The sequence below is a fragment of the Rhincodon typus genome, chromosome 21 (genome assembly GCF_021869965.1).
Source record: "Rhincodon typus isolate 14 chromosome 21, sRhiTyp1.1, whole genome shotgun sequence".
Lineage (NCBI taxonomy): Eukaryota > Metazoa > Chordata > Chondrichthyes > Orectolobiformes > Rhincodontidae > Rhincodon > Rhincodon typus.
The window spans coordinates 42,424,821-42,442,214 of NC_063352.1; the positions used below are offsets into that span (position 1 = coordinate 42,424,821).

General features: G+C 41.1%; 1 protein-coding gene across 2 annotated transcripts in view; it reads right to left on the reverse strand.

The window, feature by feature from the left end:
• Nucleotides 1–17,394, reverse strand: part of chtf18 (CTF18, chromosome transmission fidelity factor 18 homolog (S. cerevisiae)) — a 102,538-nt gene that overhangs the window by 62,268 nt on the left and 22,876 nt on the right. For both annotated transcript variants that reach the window (XM_048609904.1, XM_048609905.1), the window contains exons 7-12: nt 16,314–16,461; nt 13,254–13,469; nt 6,352–6,449; nt 5,235–5,358; nt 3,193–3,332; nt 1,052–1,145 (exon numbers count right to left, since the gene is read on the reverse strand). In XM_048609904.1, coding sequence (XP_048465861.1) covers nt 1,052–1,145; nt 3,193–3,332; nt 5,235–5,358; nt 6,352–6,449; nt 13,254–13,469; nt 16,314–16,461 — 820 coding nt within the window. The remainder of the gene's footprint in view (nt 1–1,051; nt 1,146–3,192; nt 3,333–5,234; nt 5,359–6,351; nt 6,450–13,253; nt 13,470–16,313; nt 16,462–17,394) is intronic.

Genomic DNA, 17,394 nt, shown 5'->3' on the forward strand with positions numbered 1-17,394 from the left:
GTCTCGGATTCTCCAGCATCTGCAGTTCCTACTATCACTGAATTTCACCTCTTCAATTTGGGCTGGACTTGAAACTAGAGACTTCCAGCACAAAGGCCAGTGCGTGACCTTCTATCTCAACTGGACCCCTTGGATCAATCTATTTCAGGGACACTTCTGTTACTATTTTCTGTCAAAGGTAGTGAGCAACATTGTGTAATCAAAGAAGCTCCAGTAAACCTCAAACATTTTCCACTACTTCATGCATTTTAGTCCCGATTCCGCAATCTTTCCCCGCTAAAGCTCTCTCCCACTTCTCGCAGAGATCTTTTCACTCAACAACTCCTCGACCACGTAAGTAAACAACGCTGTTCATGCTGAAAATAAAAGCAAACTATCCAAAACACCTCAGTAGGTCTGGCAGTGTCTGCGGAGAATTTCCAGCAGTCTCTATTGTTTTTAACTTCTCAACTTTGTTAGCAGCCAGCCAAGAAACCAAAGACAAAAATTCAAATGAGGATCTTGGTTGTACTAGGGATAGTCTCGGTGTTATCTGCATTTTTCACTGTCCAGAAATACTGGGACCATAGTTCACTAAGTTTCATGTTGCCAGTTGATGGGCTCTAACTACAAACATCAAACTACAATATATAGTTGTGCTTATATAGTCAGTAATAATGACAGAGCAAGATTGCATTTTATACTTCTTAAACAACAGAAAGATCAAAGCTCTGTAAATCTCCTCACGCCAAACATATAGAAGATTAAACAAAACTATTAGAACTGGTGCTTCACTCAACATGTTTTACTCATTATAGGTACTTCTCCTATAACACGAAAGAGGTGTTCTTGTATAACCTCGAGCCATATAAAATTGCGTTATAGGGAAATCGCTATAACAATATGGCAGGAAGTTTGCATTATCCAAACAGCATCCACTGTTCATTAATTATGTTACAGCCAATTCATGTTAACAAAACATATATTATAGAAGAACTACCTGTATTAACAAATGTCTGGCAGCTTTCAAACTGTCCTGGCATGTTGGCTTAGTCTTACCCTTCATACTAACCTCATGTAGCCTTTGAACAAGCCGGGATGGCAAGGTTGGAGGGAAGATTAATGTGAAGGCCTGTTGCCTTAGCTGTCTCAGTGATGGCACATACCTGTCGAAAGAGTGAATTAATGAGAACTATATCAGAACAACATTCCAATTTTACAGATAAACTGTAACTTCTATAATGCAAAATTTTATAGCAAAACCATGAAGAACTGCATTGTTTATTGATCATAAAATTAATGAACGGTTCACATTTATATAGCACCTTTAAGTTATTATTGAAGTTCAATTGTTGTGTGCACTGCAAAAACAGAGCAAGGCTATCAATTCATATGTAGTAAGCTCCTCCAGGCAATGTAATACAAATCATGCTCATGTTGTTGATTGAGGGACAAATATTCACCAGGGCAACATGGGTAACCTTCCCAGCTCTTCTTCAAAATTATGCCATAGGATCTTTAACAAGAGGGTAGATGTGGCATCAGTTTAGGACCTTCGACAATTATTCCCTCAGTACTGTACTGGATTGCCATTGAAGATTAGTTTTTGTGCATATGTGCCAGAGTGGGATTTGAACCTACAACCTTCTGGTTGCAAGGTAAGTGCTAGCAGGAGCACAACACTGCCTCTGAACATGCTGACTCTTGTGGTCTAAGATTCAGAGCACCAGTTGTCTTTCCTTACTTCACCGATCAGACATTAACTGTGCGCGATTGGTAACGGCAAGCCAGTTAGTTAGAAGGACATCTCAATAAGCTCGACCTTGGCCTCGCCTAACACCACCTGAATGTACAGGCAGGGTTACAACAGCAAGACTTTGGCAAACTTGAACTGCTCTTCACCCAGATGTCTTGTGGAAATCAATTTTACTGTTACTGTCAGCTGAGATTAGCTAACAGCGTTTGCTAGGGGGAATCAGACTGGAGAGCTTCCAAGCCAATCGTCACAGCAAGTCCTTCACTCACTCTCTGATTGCATGAGGGTGGAAGTACATTGGGAATGTGTGTAGGAAATCACAATTGGACTGACAGAGCTACTGTATTCAGAGACACACAGCAAAGCAGACATGCTGCACACTGATTGCACCTATGGCACACCCATGCACCACTTTAAAGGCACATACACCCCGCCATGATCCCACTCCCTCCCAATTCCCTATATAAGGGCCCCTTTTAAATCCAAGTGTTGTTAGCAAGATTTGGCATAAAAATGAAATGCTTGCTAGTTCTCATTTTAGTCTTTTGATTAGATGATTTCAGGAAGCAGCAATCAGTAATTCAGTTATTAACAGAAATGCTAGCTCGCCGAGCTGGTTTGTTGTTCTGCAGACATTTCATTACCCTGCTGGGTAACATCATCAGTGCAACCTGATGATGTTATCCAGTTGTTTGGGTATCCATTGTCCTTGAATACTTGGAGGTGGTACTGGATCAGAAGATGCCTATTACACAAACGACACCAGGAAGATACTGCACGCCCCGACACACTCATCATGCTACCTTACATCAAGAACGTATCTGAACTAACCACAAGACTCCTACGACCATTGGGCATCAGAGTAGCACACAAACTCACATCAACCTTACGGCAACTGCTAACCCGAACCAAAGACCTGTTACCCACTATGGACAGGACCAACATCATATACAAGATCCCCTGCAAAGACTGTGACAAACATTACATTGGACAGACAGGAAGAAAATTAGCCACAAGAGTACACGACCATCAACTGGCAACAAAAAGACATGACCAATACTCACTCATCTCCATCCACATGGACAAGGAAAATCACCAGTTTGATTGGGACAACACCAGGATCCTAGGACAGGCCAAGAAGAGACAAGCACAGGAATTCCTAGAGGCCTGGTTCTCCACTAAGAAGGCCATCAACAAACACACAGAGCGAGGCCCTATATACACTCCACTGCAGAGGAAATCTGGAAGTGAGGTAATCCAGCTCAACTGACACCAGAGTTTAAACAACTGGTGGGAAAACACAACGGCACTTCATCGGAGGCTGCACTGATGATATTACCCAGCAGGATAACGAAACGTCTGCGGAACAATGAACCAGCTCGGCAAGACAACCAACCACAACATCCACAACCCGAGCTAAAAACCTACTCCAAAACCTTATTAACAGAAATACTAACTGATCATTACAGATGCAGATGATGGGCCTTTGCAAAATTCCTCCGTCTTTTCTCCTCTTCTTCTTTCCACCACCTGCTGCTGCCTCATCTTCCTTCACATCTTTACGATTGATGATGTTCATGAGTGTACTTATTGCGGCCTGAAAATGAGGGGTGGGTTAGAGATTGAGATGGGGTGGGGCGTTGTGTGGAGGGGGGTGGGGAGAGAGAGAGAGAGAGAGAGAGAGAGAGAGAGAGCGAGAGCGAGAGCGAGAAAAGAGAGAAAAGAAAAGAGAGAGAGGGAGAGAGATGCAGGGGGGATAAACAATACAAAGATGTCACTTGTTGAGGTGGTAAATTTGCCAGGCTATGGAACAAATTGGATCAATCTTTCAAAGAGATAACCAAGGCATGATAGGCTAAATGGCTACCTTCTCTGCATGTAACTTTCTCATTTTAATTTGAGTGAAACTGAAGAGGTCTGACACTGTGAAGTCACCCAAAGTTAGACTTTCAGGGAAAAGGTGGAGGCTGAATTTTGAACCTCGAGATATGGAATTTAACAGAAAGGTAGGTATTAAACAGTACCTGAAATGGAGAGAGGGGTGGGAGGAAGAGACAGAGAGTGAGATTAAATAAATATTAAACGCAAAACACCAGTTGGCTACAACTAAGATTACATGTTATACTTTATAGTGAGACAGTGAGAGAGAGAGACAGAAAGATGGAAGTTTGGAAAGGGAATTTCATACCTTTTTTATTCTAATCAATCTACTCAGTGATGACATTACATATCACTGAAGCAGATGGGACTGGAACTTGGGCCTCCTAGCTCAGAAATAGGGAATTTCATAGCTTAAGGCTGAGGCAGTCAAGATATAACCACCAGTTCTCGAGTGATGAAAAATAAGGGATGACAGGAAACCAGAAATGAAGGACCTGTGGGTCTGAAGGTGGTTACAAAATTAAGGAGGGCTGAGGCCTTGAAGGGATTTGAAAATAAGCATTAGCATTTTAAAATCCATCAGAACCATGCAAGTCAGTAAAATCCTGAGGCAGACTATAAAAGTGAGATTTCTTCCAGACTTCATTTTTAAAAAGTTGCATAAATATTTTGCTCTTGACACAATTGGATGTGGAGCAGTTTTTTGTTTACTTACTGTAATATCTACATGAGGATCCTATATTTTTGATCTGAAGTCAACTCTGAATTGGTTTGTTGTTAATCAATCTCCTGAGGAAGTTACGGCAAGTGCACTTATTAGATTCATGCAAGCTGATACGTAAATTGTTTGTAGTTTCTAATATGCAGTGCTTTGGGTCAATGGGACCTGGTGAAAGTTAGGAAACGGGCAGCAACTTTACGTGAGCTTAGGTTAATGGTGTTTTTCTATGTGCTTTCAAAATGTTTCTGCTTTTCAGAGTTGATTTCTTACACTAACACTTTTTCAGCAGACTGAAATGTTTTTCAACGCATACTGTCCCTTTCTGACTAGATTAGTTGGTGTTATTATCCCTTTCATCCTGATTCAACTAAAAAGCATGTTTACCTTTCAGTTTTACCTGTAGGATTAATGACCCTTCTCTTTTCATATAATTGCTGCTTTATATTTACAGCATTTGTAGGCTTGTGCAAATAATTGCCCAAGTAAGATTTTTGCCCCCTTCCACAGCAGAACAAGCGGCAACTCAGAGCACTCCCACTTGACTATTTTTTTCACGTAGAGATGACTTTAATACCTGTATTGAAGGGAAGAATAAAAATACTGCAAATCTTCACTATTTTGAGAAACTAGTGCCTGTAGGTCAGATTGGGAGATTGCATTCATTCATGATGTTAAGCTCAAGTGTTGGAACTGTCCTGATAAAAATCTAGTCCATGTTCAACAAGATAAACGGTTTAAGAAAGATAATGTGATATTCTTATCTTCTCAGTTAATCTTTTAATTGAGGGTGTGACTGCACATTTGTATTCATATAATCTCTCTGTGGTGGTCTTCACAAATGCTAAAAACTGTTCCAGCTTCTTTAACTATGTGATTTAATTCAGAACACAGACTCACACTGGGAGCACCATCAATCTCATCAATGATCAGGCAATTTGGTTTCTCGTTAGCTCCAAGCACAGATTTCATCTGGGTGGCATTTTCGATCCTGGTCTTGAAGATCTCAGGGCTGCGATCATCACTAAATAGGAGTTGAACAGCATTACTCCACAGTTGAACATATACAGCTGCCTATTTGATACACTACTTACCCCCCATTTTTCTGGCCCTTGCCCTAGTACCTCCCTTTCTCACCAGACTGACTTCTTCCCCCCTCCTGAGGGTGTGGACTCCAGCTTCATCAGCACAAATATCCCTGCACAATCCGACTCACATCAGGAGAATATCTCCCATTCCTTGAAAAATGCCATAGGATCTTTACACCCACGTCAGGGCACTTTGCTTTAACATTTCATCTGCAACTCCAACAGGGCAGAGGTCCCCTTATATTGCACAGCAGTGGCTATCTAGTCAATGGGCTGACATGTCCTTAATAGGCCTCCTACCCACAACCTAGCTGACTCAAAGTAAGATTGGCACCCACTGAGCTGCAGCAACCAGCTGAAACAAAATACATTCGATCTTTGACGTGGACCTGAAAGGACAAACGGTGTCTTTCTACGCCATGGTGATTCTGTAGCTCTAATTCCTTCTGCTTTTTTCCTACATGAGGCTTGTCAAGGATTTTGTCAGACTGTTTGCAAAGTGTGATGAGAGAACGGATTATGTTTTTCAAGAAAGATTAGAAGTTTTGACGTGACAAGTAATTGAGGAATTCAAACAAGTGAGTGCACATATGCCTCGCTTGCAAAACTAAATTTCCATGACTACAGCTCAAATACTATAATCGTCCTCTTGAAATGCATTAGAAGTCACCAGAAACGGGATAGAAACGAAAGATATTGGAAAATAAATAACTGTTGACATGCACGACAACCCTCACCTCCCTTTACACACAACAGAAAACTCATAATGCAATTATAAGTTTAATTCATAATGAATTTGTAGCAGTTTGCTGAATGCTACAAATGTAATTTGGTGAGAAATGACTGAAGTAAGGGTTTCCTTAACAAATTAATACGAATTGGGTTCAAAGGCGAGTTTTTGAGTGGTATGTTAAATTTCATGTGCTCACCTTGCATTGATTTCCACAACATTGTATCCTGCATGTTTTGCAATGACATGGGCCAGTGTTGTTTTCCCCAGACCTGGAGGGCCACTCAACAGTGCCACCTAGAGATAGGGGAAAGAATGTAGCAACAAATTTACATTCATATTGCACACAAAATAATAATATAATCTGTTTCAGTAACTGTTCAATACAGAATGGCCAGGAGTCTCCCATCTCACTTCAAATAATGCTACGGGATATGTTAAACCCATTTGAGGGGCTAATATCTCATCTGACAAACAGAAGCCTACAGCAGTGCAGCCTTCTTTAGTCTTGTTGCAGCTATGCCTATTCAAACAACTGGAATGAAGCTTTAAACCACAACCTTAACAGGCAACTCGGACACAACTATGCAATCCACTAAAACCACAGCTGACACCTGAAGCAAAACACAAGCAGTTAGTCATTTTATCAGGCTGCAAACCATCAAAAAGTAGAACAGTAATTTGTTCATAACTCTGTTTTAAATTTTTTGACTCTGATGACTTCGCACAGTTTTAATAAAGGGGGAGGCGATGGTCTAGTCTGGCCTACAAGTGACTCCACAGCCACAGTAATGTGACTGACTCTCAACTGGCCTCTGAAATGGCCTAGCAAGTCACTCAGTTGTAACAATCACTACAAAGTCTCAATACATAAGTGACCTACAAGATGGTGTCAACCTAGGCACCAGAAATGACAACAGCAAAAACAGCACTGCCAACCCTGCAAAGTCCTCCTTACTAATATCGGGGGCCTAGTGCCAAAATTGACATTAGCCTGACATTGAGGCGTGATTCCATGAGTATGGTAATGTCCCAGGCACCATGATCATCACCCCGAGACATAGGACTGTCCAACCAGCAGGACAGACCCAGCAGAGATGGAGACATAGTGGTATATGGTCAGGCGGGAGTTGCCCTGGGAGTTCTCAACATTGACTCCAGACCTCATGAAGTCTCATGGCTTCAGGCTAAACATGGACAAGGAAATCTCCTGCTGATTAGCATATACTGTCCCCCTTCAATTGATGAACTCCTCCATATTGAACAACACTTGGAAGAAGCACGGAGGGTGTCTAGGACAAAAAATGCACTCTGGGTGAGGGATTTCAATGTCCACCAGCTAGAGTGGGGTGTCAGCAGCACTACTGATGGAGCTGGCTGTGTCCTAAAGGATACAGGTGCTAGACTGGGTCTGTGGCAGTTGGTGAAGGAATCAACAAGGGGGAAAAAGATATATTTGACCTCATTCTTTCCAATCTGCTGGCTGTAGATGTATCTGTCCACAACAGTATCGTTAAGAGAGACCACTGCACAGTCCTTGTGCAGACAAAGTCTCACCTCACATTGAGAATACCCTCCATCATGTTGTGTGACACTATCATTGTGTTAAATGGGAAGACTTCAAACAGATCGAACAACTCAAGACGGGGCATCCATGAGCCGTTGTGGGCCATCAATGGCAGAATTGTACTCCAACACAATCTACAACCTCATGGCCTGGGATATCCCCCACTCAACCATCATCATCAAGCCAGGGGTCATCCCTGATTCAACGGAGAGTGCAGGAGGGCAAACCTAAAAATGAAGTGTTACCTGGTGAAGCTACCAAACAGGACTACATGCATGCCAAACAGCATAAGTAGCAAGTGATAGACAGAGCTCAGCAATCCCACAACCAGTGGATCATAACTAAACTATGCAGTCCTGCAATGTCCAGTCATAAATGGCAGTGGCCAATTAAACAACTCAGTGGAGGAGGAGAAGGAGGAGCCTCCACAAGCAGCTCCATCCTCAACGATGGAAGAGCCCAGCACATCAGTGCAAAAGATAAGGCGGAAGCTTTCACAGCAATCTTCAACCAGAAGTGGACAGTGGATGATCCATCACAGCCTCCTTCAGTGGTCCCAATTCACAGGTGCTAGTTTCTAGTTAATTCGATTCACTCCACATGATATCAAGAAACCGCTGGGGGCAATGAGTATTCTAAAAACTATGAGCTCTGACAACATTATAGCAATAGTACTGAAGGGTTGTGCTCCAGGACTCGACAATCTTCTAGGCAAGTTGTTCCAGTACAGTTACAACACTGGCACCTACCCAAAATGTGGAAAATTGCCCAGGTATGTCCTGCTCACAAAAAGCAGGACATATCCAACTGAGTCAATTACCGCCTCATCAATCGACTCTTGATCATCAGTAAGGTGATGGAAGATGTCATCAAGCAGCACATTCTTAGCAATAGCCTGCTAAGTGGCAACCAGTTTGGATTTCATCAGGGCCATTCAGCTCCTGACCTCATTGCAGCCTTGGTTCAAACGTGGACAAAAGAGCTCAGTTCCAGATGAGGTGACAGTGATAGCCCTTGACATCACGGCTGCATTTAACTGAATGTGGCTTCAAGGACACCCAGCAAAACTGGAATCAATAGGAATTACGGGGTAACCTCTCCGCTGGTTGGAGTCATACTTGGCACATAGAAAGATGTTTGTGGATGTTGGAGGTCAGTCATCTCAGCTCCAGGATATGTCTGCGGGAGTTCCTCGGGGTAGAGTCCTAGGCCCAACCATCTTTACTGTTTCATCAATGACCTTCCCTCCATCCTAAGGTCAGAAGTGGGGATGTTCGCTAATGATTGTACAATATTCAGCACCATTCACAACTCCTCAGATATTGAGGCAGTCCATGTTCAAATGCAACAAGGTCTTGACAACATCAGACTTGAGGTGACAAGTGGCAAGTACTATCTGTGCCACACAAATGCCAAGCAATGATCGTTTCCAATAAGGGACAATCTAACCATTTGACATTCAATAGTGTTACCATCACTGAATCCCCCAATATCACCATCCTGAGGTTACCACTCACCAGAAGCTCAACTGGACTCACTACATAAACACAGTGGCTACAAGAACAGATTGGAGGCTAGGAGTAATGTAGCAAGTAACTCACCTCCTGACTTCCCAAAGCCTGTCCACCATCTACAAGGAACAAGTCAGGAGTGTGATGGAATACTCTTCACTGGCCTGGAAGGGTGCAGCTTCAACAACCATCAAGAAGCTTGACACCATCCAGGACAAAGCAGCCCACTTGATTGGCACCACATCCACAAGCAACCACTGCTTCCACCATTAATACTCGGTAGCTGCAGTGTGTACTATTTAGAAGATGCACTGAAGAAATTCACCAACCATCCTTTGACAGCACCTTCCACACCCATGACCACTTCCAACGAGAAGGACAAGGGTAGCAGATACATGGGAACATCGCCCCTTATACATGCTCTCCAAGCCACTCACCATCCTCACCTGGAATAATATCGCTATTCCTTCAGTGTTGTTGGGTTAAAATCCTAGAATTTCATCCATGACGGAATTGTTGATCTACCTACATCAAATGGATCACAACAGTTCAAGAAAGCAGCTCACCACCACCTTCTCAAGGACAACGAAGGACAGGTAATAAATGCTGGTCAGCCAGCGACACCCACGTCCCATGAGTGAAAAAAAAAGCAAGCAATTTTCAGTCAATATAATGAATTCCAAATTAGCTCAATGTGAAGATGTATACACGGTCTGCAGTTTGCACTCATCAGCAATGCTCATTTTCAGTGACATAATGGAAAAAGGAATGCTTACATCAACAATGACAATGAACTCTAGACCAGCTAATTTGACCCATTTCTTGAAATATAGAGATCATGTTCCAGCTTTTATTTAGATGCAGATATATTACACAAACTTCAAAATTGTGAAAGCACTCCAAAAGTTAAAGAAAAGCTCAACAATAAATCAAGATCTAAATATGAATAGATCCTGTTTAAGCAATCGTATAAATAATTAAGAATCGAGACTGGTGGGGTGTCCGAGAAACAACAGGTATACAAATGATCTAGGGATGGGATCACAGCAATTTAGCAATATTGGCCTTTTACTTCTGTATCTTGGTTCCAAGCTGGGCCACCTTATTGGAATACAGTGTTCTTTAGTCTGTTGTGAGAGAATGTGGATAACAAAGTGAAAGTCCATCATCCCAACCATAGTTTCAGGGTGTAGTCCTGAACTTTTTCAACATTGTTCATTGTTACCGATCAACGAGTTCACAGATGACACAAAAATTGGGTATATGGTAAACTGGTGGGTAAGGATAGTCATAAATTCACGAAGATATCATCAGACTAGCCAGCTCAGAGGATCAGTGGCAAACAGAATTCAACCCAGTAAAGTGTGGTGCGATGCACTTGGGGAGGACTAACATGGCAAGGGATTAAAATATCAATGGTTGCACTCTGGAAAGTACTGAAGACCAACAGAACCTTGGTGTACATACCTCAAGTTCCCTAAAGGTAGCAGGGCAGTTAGGTATGCTGGTTAAGAAGACAAATAGGATACTCATCTTTATTAGCTGAGGCACAGAAAATAAGAGCAAGGAGATTATGCAGGAACTGTCCAAAAAGCTGATTAGGCCACAAGTAGAGTAGAGTGCACAGTTCTAGTCATTGCATTATAAAGTCAGAAGTCACACTACACCAGGTTATAGGCTTATTTAAAATCACAAGCTTTTCAGAACACTGCTCCTTCACCAGCTGAAATGGAGGGAAGTGCACAGGCACAGAATATATAGGTGGAGAGGTAATGGCAAGATAATTCCAGGTAATTAACAGTGTCAAGAAATAAGTATGAATTATGAGTGGAGTGTTAACTGGCTGAATAATTAGTCTTTGCAGGTGATCAAAAGTGTCACAGCTGAATAGCAAGTGAAGGGATGATCTATGAATGGATTAATTAAGGCAGATAGAGAATTACAAATAATCAAAAATAAGATGGTGCTAGAGACAAACCAAAAGGCTGGAATAACATGAGGAGGTATCTCTCCATCTGCATATTCTGTGCCTGTGCACTTCCCTCCACATCACCTGATGAAGGAGCAGTGCTGCGAAAGCTTGTGATTCTAAATAAACCTGTTGGGCTATAACCTGGTGTTGTGTGACTTCTAATTTTGTCCACCTCAGTCCAACACCAGCACCTCCACATCATAAAATTTACCAGGATGTTGCCTGGGCTGGAGGGTTTGAGTTATGAGGGAAAGATGGATAGGCTTGGGTTGTTTTCCTTGCAGTACCAGAGGTTGAGCAGAGACTTGATAGCAGTGTATAAGATCATCAGGCACATAAATAAAGTGGAAAGGAAGACACTTTTTCTATTAGCAGAGGGGTAACCAATGGGCATAGAATTAAGGTAAGAGGTAGAAAGAGGTGGGTGCAGCAAACTTTCTTCACGTGGGGATCTTGGGATTTGGAACTCACTGACTAAAAGGGTGGTTGAGGAAGAAACACATGTAACATTTAAGCAGTATTTAGATATTTGCTTGTGTTTATTGATGCACCTTGGAAAGCATTGTATCTGGATGCATCACAGACTGGTATGGAAATTGCTCAGCCCAGGACTGCAAGAACTACAGAAAATTGTGAACACAGCCCAGACCATCATACAAGCCAATCTTCCATCCATTGACTCCATCTACATTTCTCAATGCCTCAGAAAGGCAACCAACATCATCAAAGACCCTTCCCATCCCAGTTATAATCTCTTCCAACCTCTTCCATCAGACAGAAGATACAAACACTTAAACATGTGTACCAACAAGTTCAAGAACAGCTTCTTCTCCGCTGATATTAGATTTCTGAATTTCAAATCTAATGTTGATTCTGCTTTTTGTGCATCTTCTTTGCATTCGCAATATTGTATTCCTCACTCTGTTCTATCGCCCAATGATCTTTGTATGGTATGATCTGCCTGTACTGCTTGCAAGACAAAACTTTTCACTGTACTTAGGTACACGTGACAATAATAAATTAAATCAAATCCAGGGCTATTGACCAAGAGTTGGAAAATGGAATTAGTACAGTCAAAACTTTGTTGATATCATGAGCTAAATGACCTCCTTCTGTGCTACAAACGTCTGAGTCTATTGTGAAGTTCAACTCACTGACTTTATGATTCGGTAAGTCTATCCATAATCTATTGGCTCTTTCTGTGTTTGGAGCAGCAGAGCTTCATGACATTGAACAACATGGCTGCCCCCACATGGCTTCTAATCAGATGGGATGGAGAGATAATGATAATTGCGCAGATAAAAACCTGCAACAACATAGCATTTTTCACAACAATAGAGATGTCTGAAGGTGTTTTGTAGTTAACGAACTACTTGTCAATTGAATTTACTGTTGTAGTGTATCTATTTTGCTTTAATGCATTTAGGATTTTAAGGATGTGATTTCACCGGAGGGGGTACAAAGGAGAATCACCAGAATGTTGCCTAGGATGGAGCAGTCTAGCTATGAAGAGAGACTGGATAAACTTGGGTTGTTTTCTTTAGAGCAGCAAAGGCTGTGCGAGGGACCTGACTGTGGTGTTTAAGATTTTGAGAGGCACAGAGAGGGTGAGTGAGATGCAACTGTTTCCCTTAGGTGAAGGTTGAATATGAGGAGGCTTAATTTTAAGGTTGGAGGTTTACAATGGATTTGAGGAAATATTTTGTCATCCAGTGGGAATGCACAGCTAGTGGGAATCTGGAATGCATTGCCTGGGAAGGTAATAGAGGTAGGAAACGTCACAACCTTTAAGAGGTACGTGGCTCAGCACTTGAAGTGTCATAACATTCAAGGCTATGGGCCAAGTGCTGGAAACTGGGATTTGTGGAGATAGGTCAGCACAGACTTGATGAGAAGGCTTTTTCTATGACACTGTGACTAAGATTATGGGCCAGTTCAATAGAATGCACAGCCTCTTATAAACATTCAACAAATACAATTAATCTCACAGCTGCTTTGAATCTCTTTATGGTCACCTTCTGCTGAAAGAACTTGCTTTGGCACCCAGTTACCTTGTACTTTGGTCTGTTATGTGCATCAAGTTCTGCATCTAGGATCTCTTCAGTAATTTGAGTCTTGCTCTTCCATTTGTTCTGCTGCAGCTGCTGAGACTGTTTGAAGGACGAGTGCTTTTCTACCAGCTGCTTGCTTTTCTTCACGGGTTTCTCCTGGCCAAAGACTACTGTGTCCCACATTTTCAACCACTTCAGTAGGCAGCGATTAGTGTACTGGAATGAGAAACAGTCCTTAGAACCTGCATGGGCAACTTGACATACATGACTGTACACAGCATATAATTATCTTTTCAACACTGGAGTGATTTAAGTGGTTAAGTTTAAAATTGATCCAGAGAATTACTTTATCATTTGATAGAATATATCTAATAGATGTAACTGATATAATATTGTGCACATCAAAGCAATAATCTCTTTGCATTAACGCAGTTACATTCTAGCTCTCATAAAAAACGGACACCAACATATAATATCCAAGAATGGACTTCTAAAGTTAAGAAAGCACACCAACACCTCTAATTCCTCAGAAGGCGAAGGATATTCAGCACGTCCACAATGACCCTTACCAATTTTTACAGATGCACTGCAGAAAGCATCCTATCCCGTGCATCAGTGTGGTACGGCAACTGCTTTGCCTAAGACCGCAAGAAATTATACTGATAAACACAGGGTGAACGCAGCCCAGTCCATCACAAAAACCAGCCTTCCATCCACTGACTCCATCTATACTTTCCACTGCCTTGGGAAAGCAGCCAACATAATCAAAGACACCTCCCACCCTGGTTAAACTCTCTTCCATTGGGCAGAAAGTACAAAGGTTTGAAAACACATACCAGCAAATTTAAGAACAGCTTCTTCCCCACTGTTATGAGACTTATGAATGGACCTCTCTGCACCTTCTCTGTAGCTGTAATACTATATTCTTCATTCTGTTCTATTACACTGATGTATTTACGTAAGGCATGATTTGTTTGGACAGCATGCAAAACAATACTTTTCGCTGTATCTTGGTACGTGACAATAATAAATCAAATCAAAAATCAAATAATGAACTATCTTAATTGCATTGCAAGGCAGTTGAAACAAGTAATCACAGAAAAAAACCCAAAATTATTACAATGCTGCTAATAAAAACTGACCAAGGTACAAAAGCTAGCGAACCATGGTGATAACCATTGTCAGGATTGGCTAGAAGGGAAACTGAATTTCTGATGAAGCTGTTTATTTCCCTTTTGAAGTAGAGGGTGTAGTCAACCTTTGATAGCATTTCCATTTAGATGATTACATTGGGATGTGATTAAAGTTTAGCTCATTTCATACTTTTTAACACGGGTATCTTAAACATTACAAACACTCTGAGGAATGTTACATTGTCCAGACTGACATTTCAATTTGCAGGTATTTTAAGAGAGATGGTAATGCCGATCTTTATAAAATCTAAGGTCAACAAAGCTGTTTGAGAGGTGAAGCATAATGATTCCCAAATCATGGCCAAAATATAGTTATATGTACGATGTCTTCATCAATGGAATAATCTAAGTCAGCATTCTTTTCAACGTTAATTTAGAAAAATTGATCGCTTGTACACTTGCAAGATCATGGAGGACATCAAGTGAAGAATGTTGCCTAATTCAGGTCACATGTTACACTGCAGTGTTTTAAAAGTTATTATTGCTGATTCCCGGTGAGAGTGTTAAAAATTTAAATAGTTCATTTAGGAGACTTTAGTACATATTCTAGGTTGATGTTGCAGCTCAATACTCAGGAATTGCTGCACTATCAAAGGTGCTATCTTTTAGGCGAAATGTTAAACTGAGGTTCTGTCTGTTCTTTTAGATGGACACAAACAATCCCAAGGCACTATCTGAAGAAGAATCACAGAGTTCTCCTCACCTTTCTAGAATCGAAGAATGATACTGCACAGAAACAGGCTATTCAGCCTGATTGTGCCCGTGAAACATGTATTTCGTCATTCCATTAGTATGGTTAATATTGATCTCTGAAGCAACGTCAGTAAAACAGATTATTTGGTTATTATGCACACTATTGTTTTATGTAATGGATTGCTGCACTTCCTACATTACAATAATAACTACATTTCAACTACACCATTGGATGCAAAAGAGCTTTGGTTGTAATGAGGATTCCCTTAGTTCTCTTTAATATAGTCAACTAAAATGAGCAGTTTGTCTTCAATTTTCCTTGCCTTTTTGCCAAAGATCTGACTGAACTTCCTCAGACAAATGCTTACTGACATTATTGGTTTCTCTGCATCCTCCAGCATTGTCCCTCCTTCCTTTAAGATCAAATCATGACATGTTGAAGTTCTTGAACAGCACATCTTTCTTAATTCTCTGCAGCTGCTAGCTGATCTCCACCCTTCCTATTCATAGTCCTGGAACCTCATGTCACACAATTACCACATCTTGAGATTCTTTCTTTTTGAGGTGGGGGGGTGGTGGTGTGGGGGTTTTTGGCTGGGATGCTCTTCAGAGGATTGGTGCAGGCACAATGAGCTGAATGGCCTCTTCCCGCATTGTAGAGATTCCAAGATTCTATGGAAAACATCGCTGGACCAGTAATCAAGAACCCCAGGGTAATGCTCTGGGGTCATGAGCTTGAATCGCACCTTGGTAGATGGTAAAATGTGAACTCATCACAAGAATCTGGAATATAAAGCTAGTCTAACTGTGACTACATAGATTGGTTCACTAATGTCCTTTTGCAAAGGAAAGTGGTCATCCTTGCCTGGTCAGGCCTACATATTATTCCAAATCCACAGCAATGCACTTCAGTTCTAACTGCGTTTTTTGAGCAATCAGGGATTAATAAATGCTGCCCAAATCGTGGCATCCATGTCCCACAAACAAATAAAACAAAGCTCCGTGTGCTCTAGCAGAATTCAAAGGCCTGTTTTACATTTTAAAATTCCTCTCCTCACCCAACCTCATATTTTCATAGAAAGAACTTAGAATTGCTTAGCTCAGATTTAATTTAACAATATTGCTTTATTGTACAACAAGCAAACCAGATGAGAATTTTGACGATATTACTTACATCATCACTGAGCAGCTGGGTATACTGTCTGGGAGTGAATCTATCAACCCAAAGGGTGCTGGAGCTACATTCATCAGTTTCGTTATCAATTTCATCTGCTGCCTCTTCTTCCTGTTTCTCAACTACTCCAAACTCTTCATCAATCTGGCTTTAAAAGGAAAGCAAAGCAACAAGTAGTAAACAAGATCCAACATCCAGTACTGGATGGCAGAAATTTCTACCAATTAAACATTAGGAAGATATTGAAGCTATTGTTTTTGGTGCTCACTCCAAACTGTTTCCTAGTTACCAACTCTATCCTCCTCACTAACAACAGTCTGACATAAATCCAGTCTGTCTGTAACCTTACTTGTTCACATTTAAGCATTTACTCAACACTTGAATTGAGCATCCTGCTTTATATTCATGCCACCCAGCAATTTCCACCTCCACAACATTGCTTGATTTTTCTCATCTCAGCTCATCTGCTGCTGAAACCATTATTTGTGCATTTGTCACTTCTATTATGGACCAGACCCCCTCAAAATAGAATTAGAAGATAACCTAGACCCTAACTTTTTCTTATTTTAAAGGTAGATGTAAGGCTTTGCATTCCAGATGCAGTTTGATTGGTCAAACTACTCGACATTATGCAAAACACACTTTATTTTTACACCACAGTTAAAATACAGACAAAATAAAAAGAAAAGAATTGGCTTAGCTGTAACTCTCTCGAAATGCTTAACAAAATAATATATATATATTAATTACGATTAATTAACTGTTCCAATTTACTAACATCCCACAAATAGATTGTTGCACATGCAATTCTAGCAGGAGGACGACAACCCTAGCTTTTAGCTATAACAGAGAGAGGAATAAAAGCTTCCACACCCAGCTTCAAGACTCTAGCAACAGCAGAAAGCTAAAATTAAAAATCCTGGTTCTTGACCCAGGAGCTTGACCCCACCCATTCAGGCTGTTTCTATTGTTCCAAGTTTAAAAAAAAACCCAAGGCCCCACAAGCCATTTACTCTATTGCTTTTGAGCAGACCACTCAATATCTCTGTCTCCATCTTTCTTCATTTAAAAAAAAAGGACA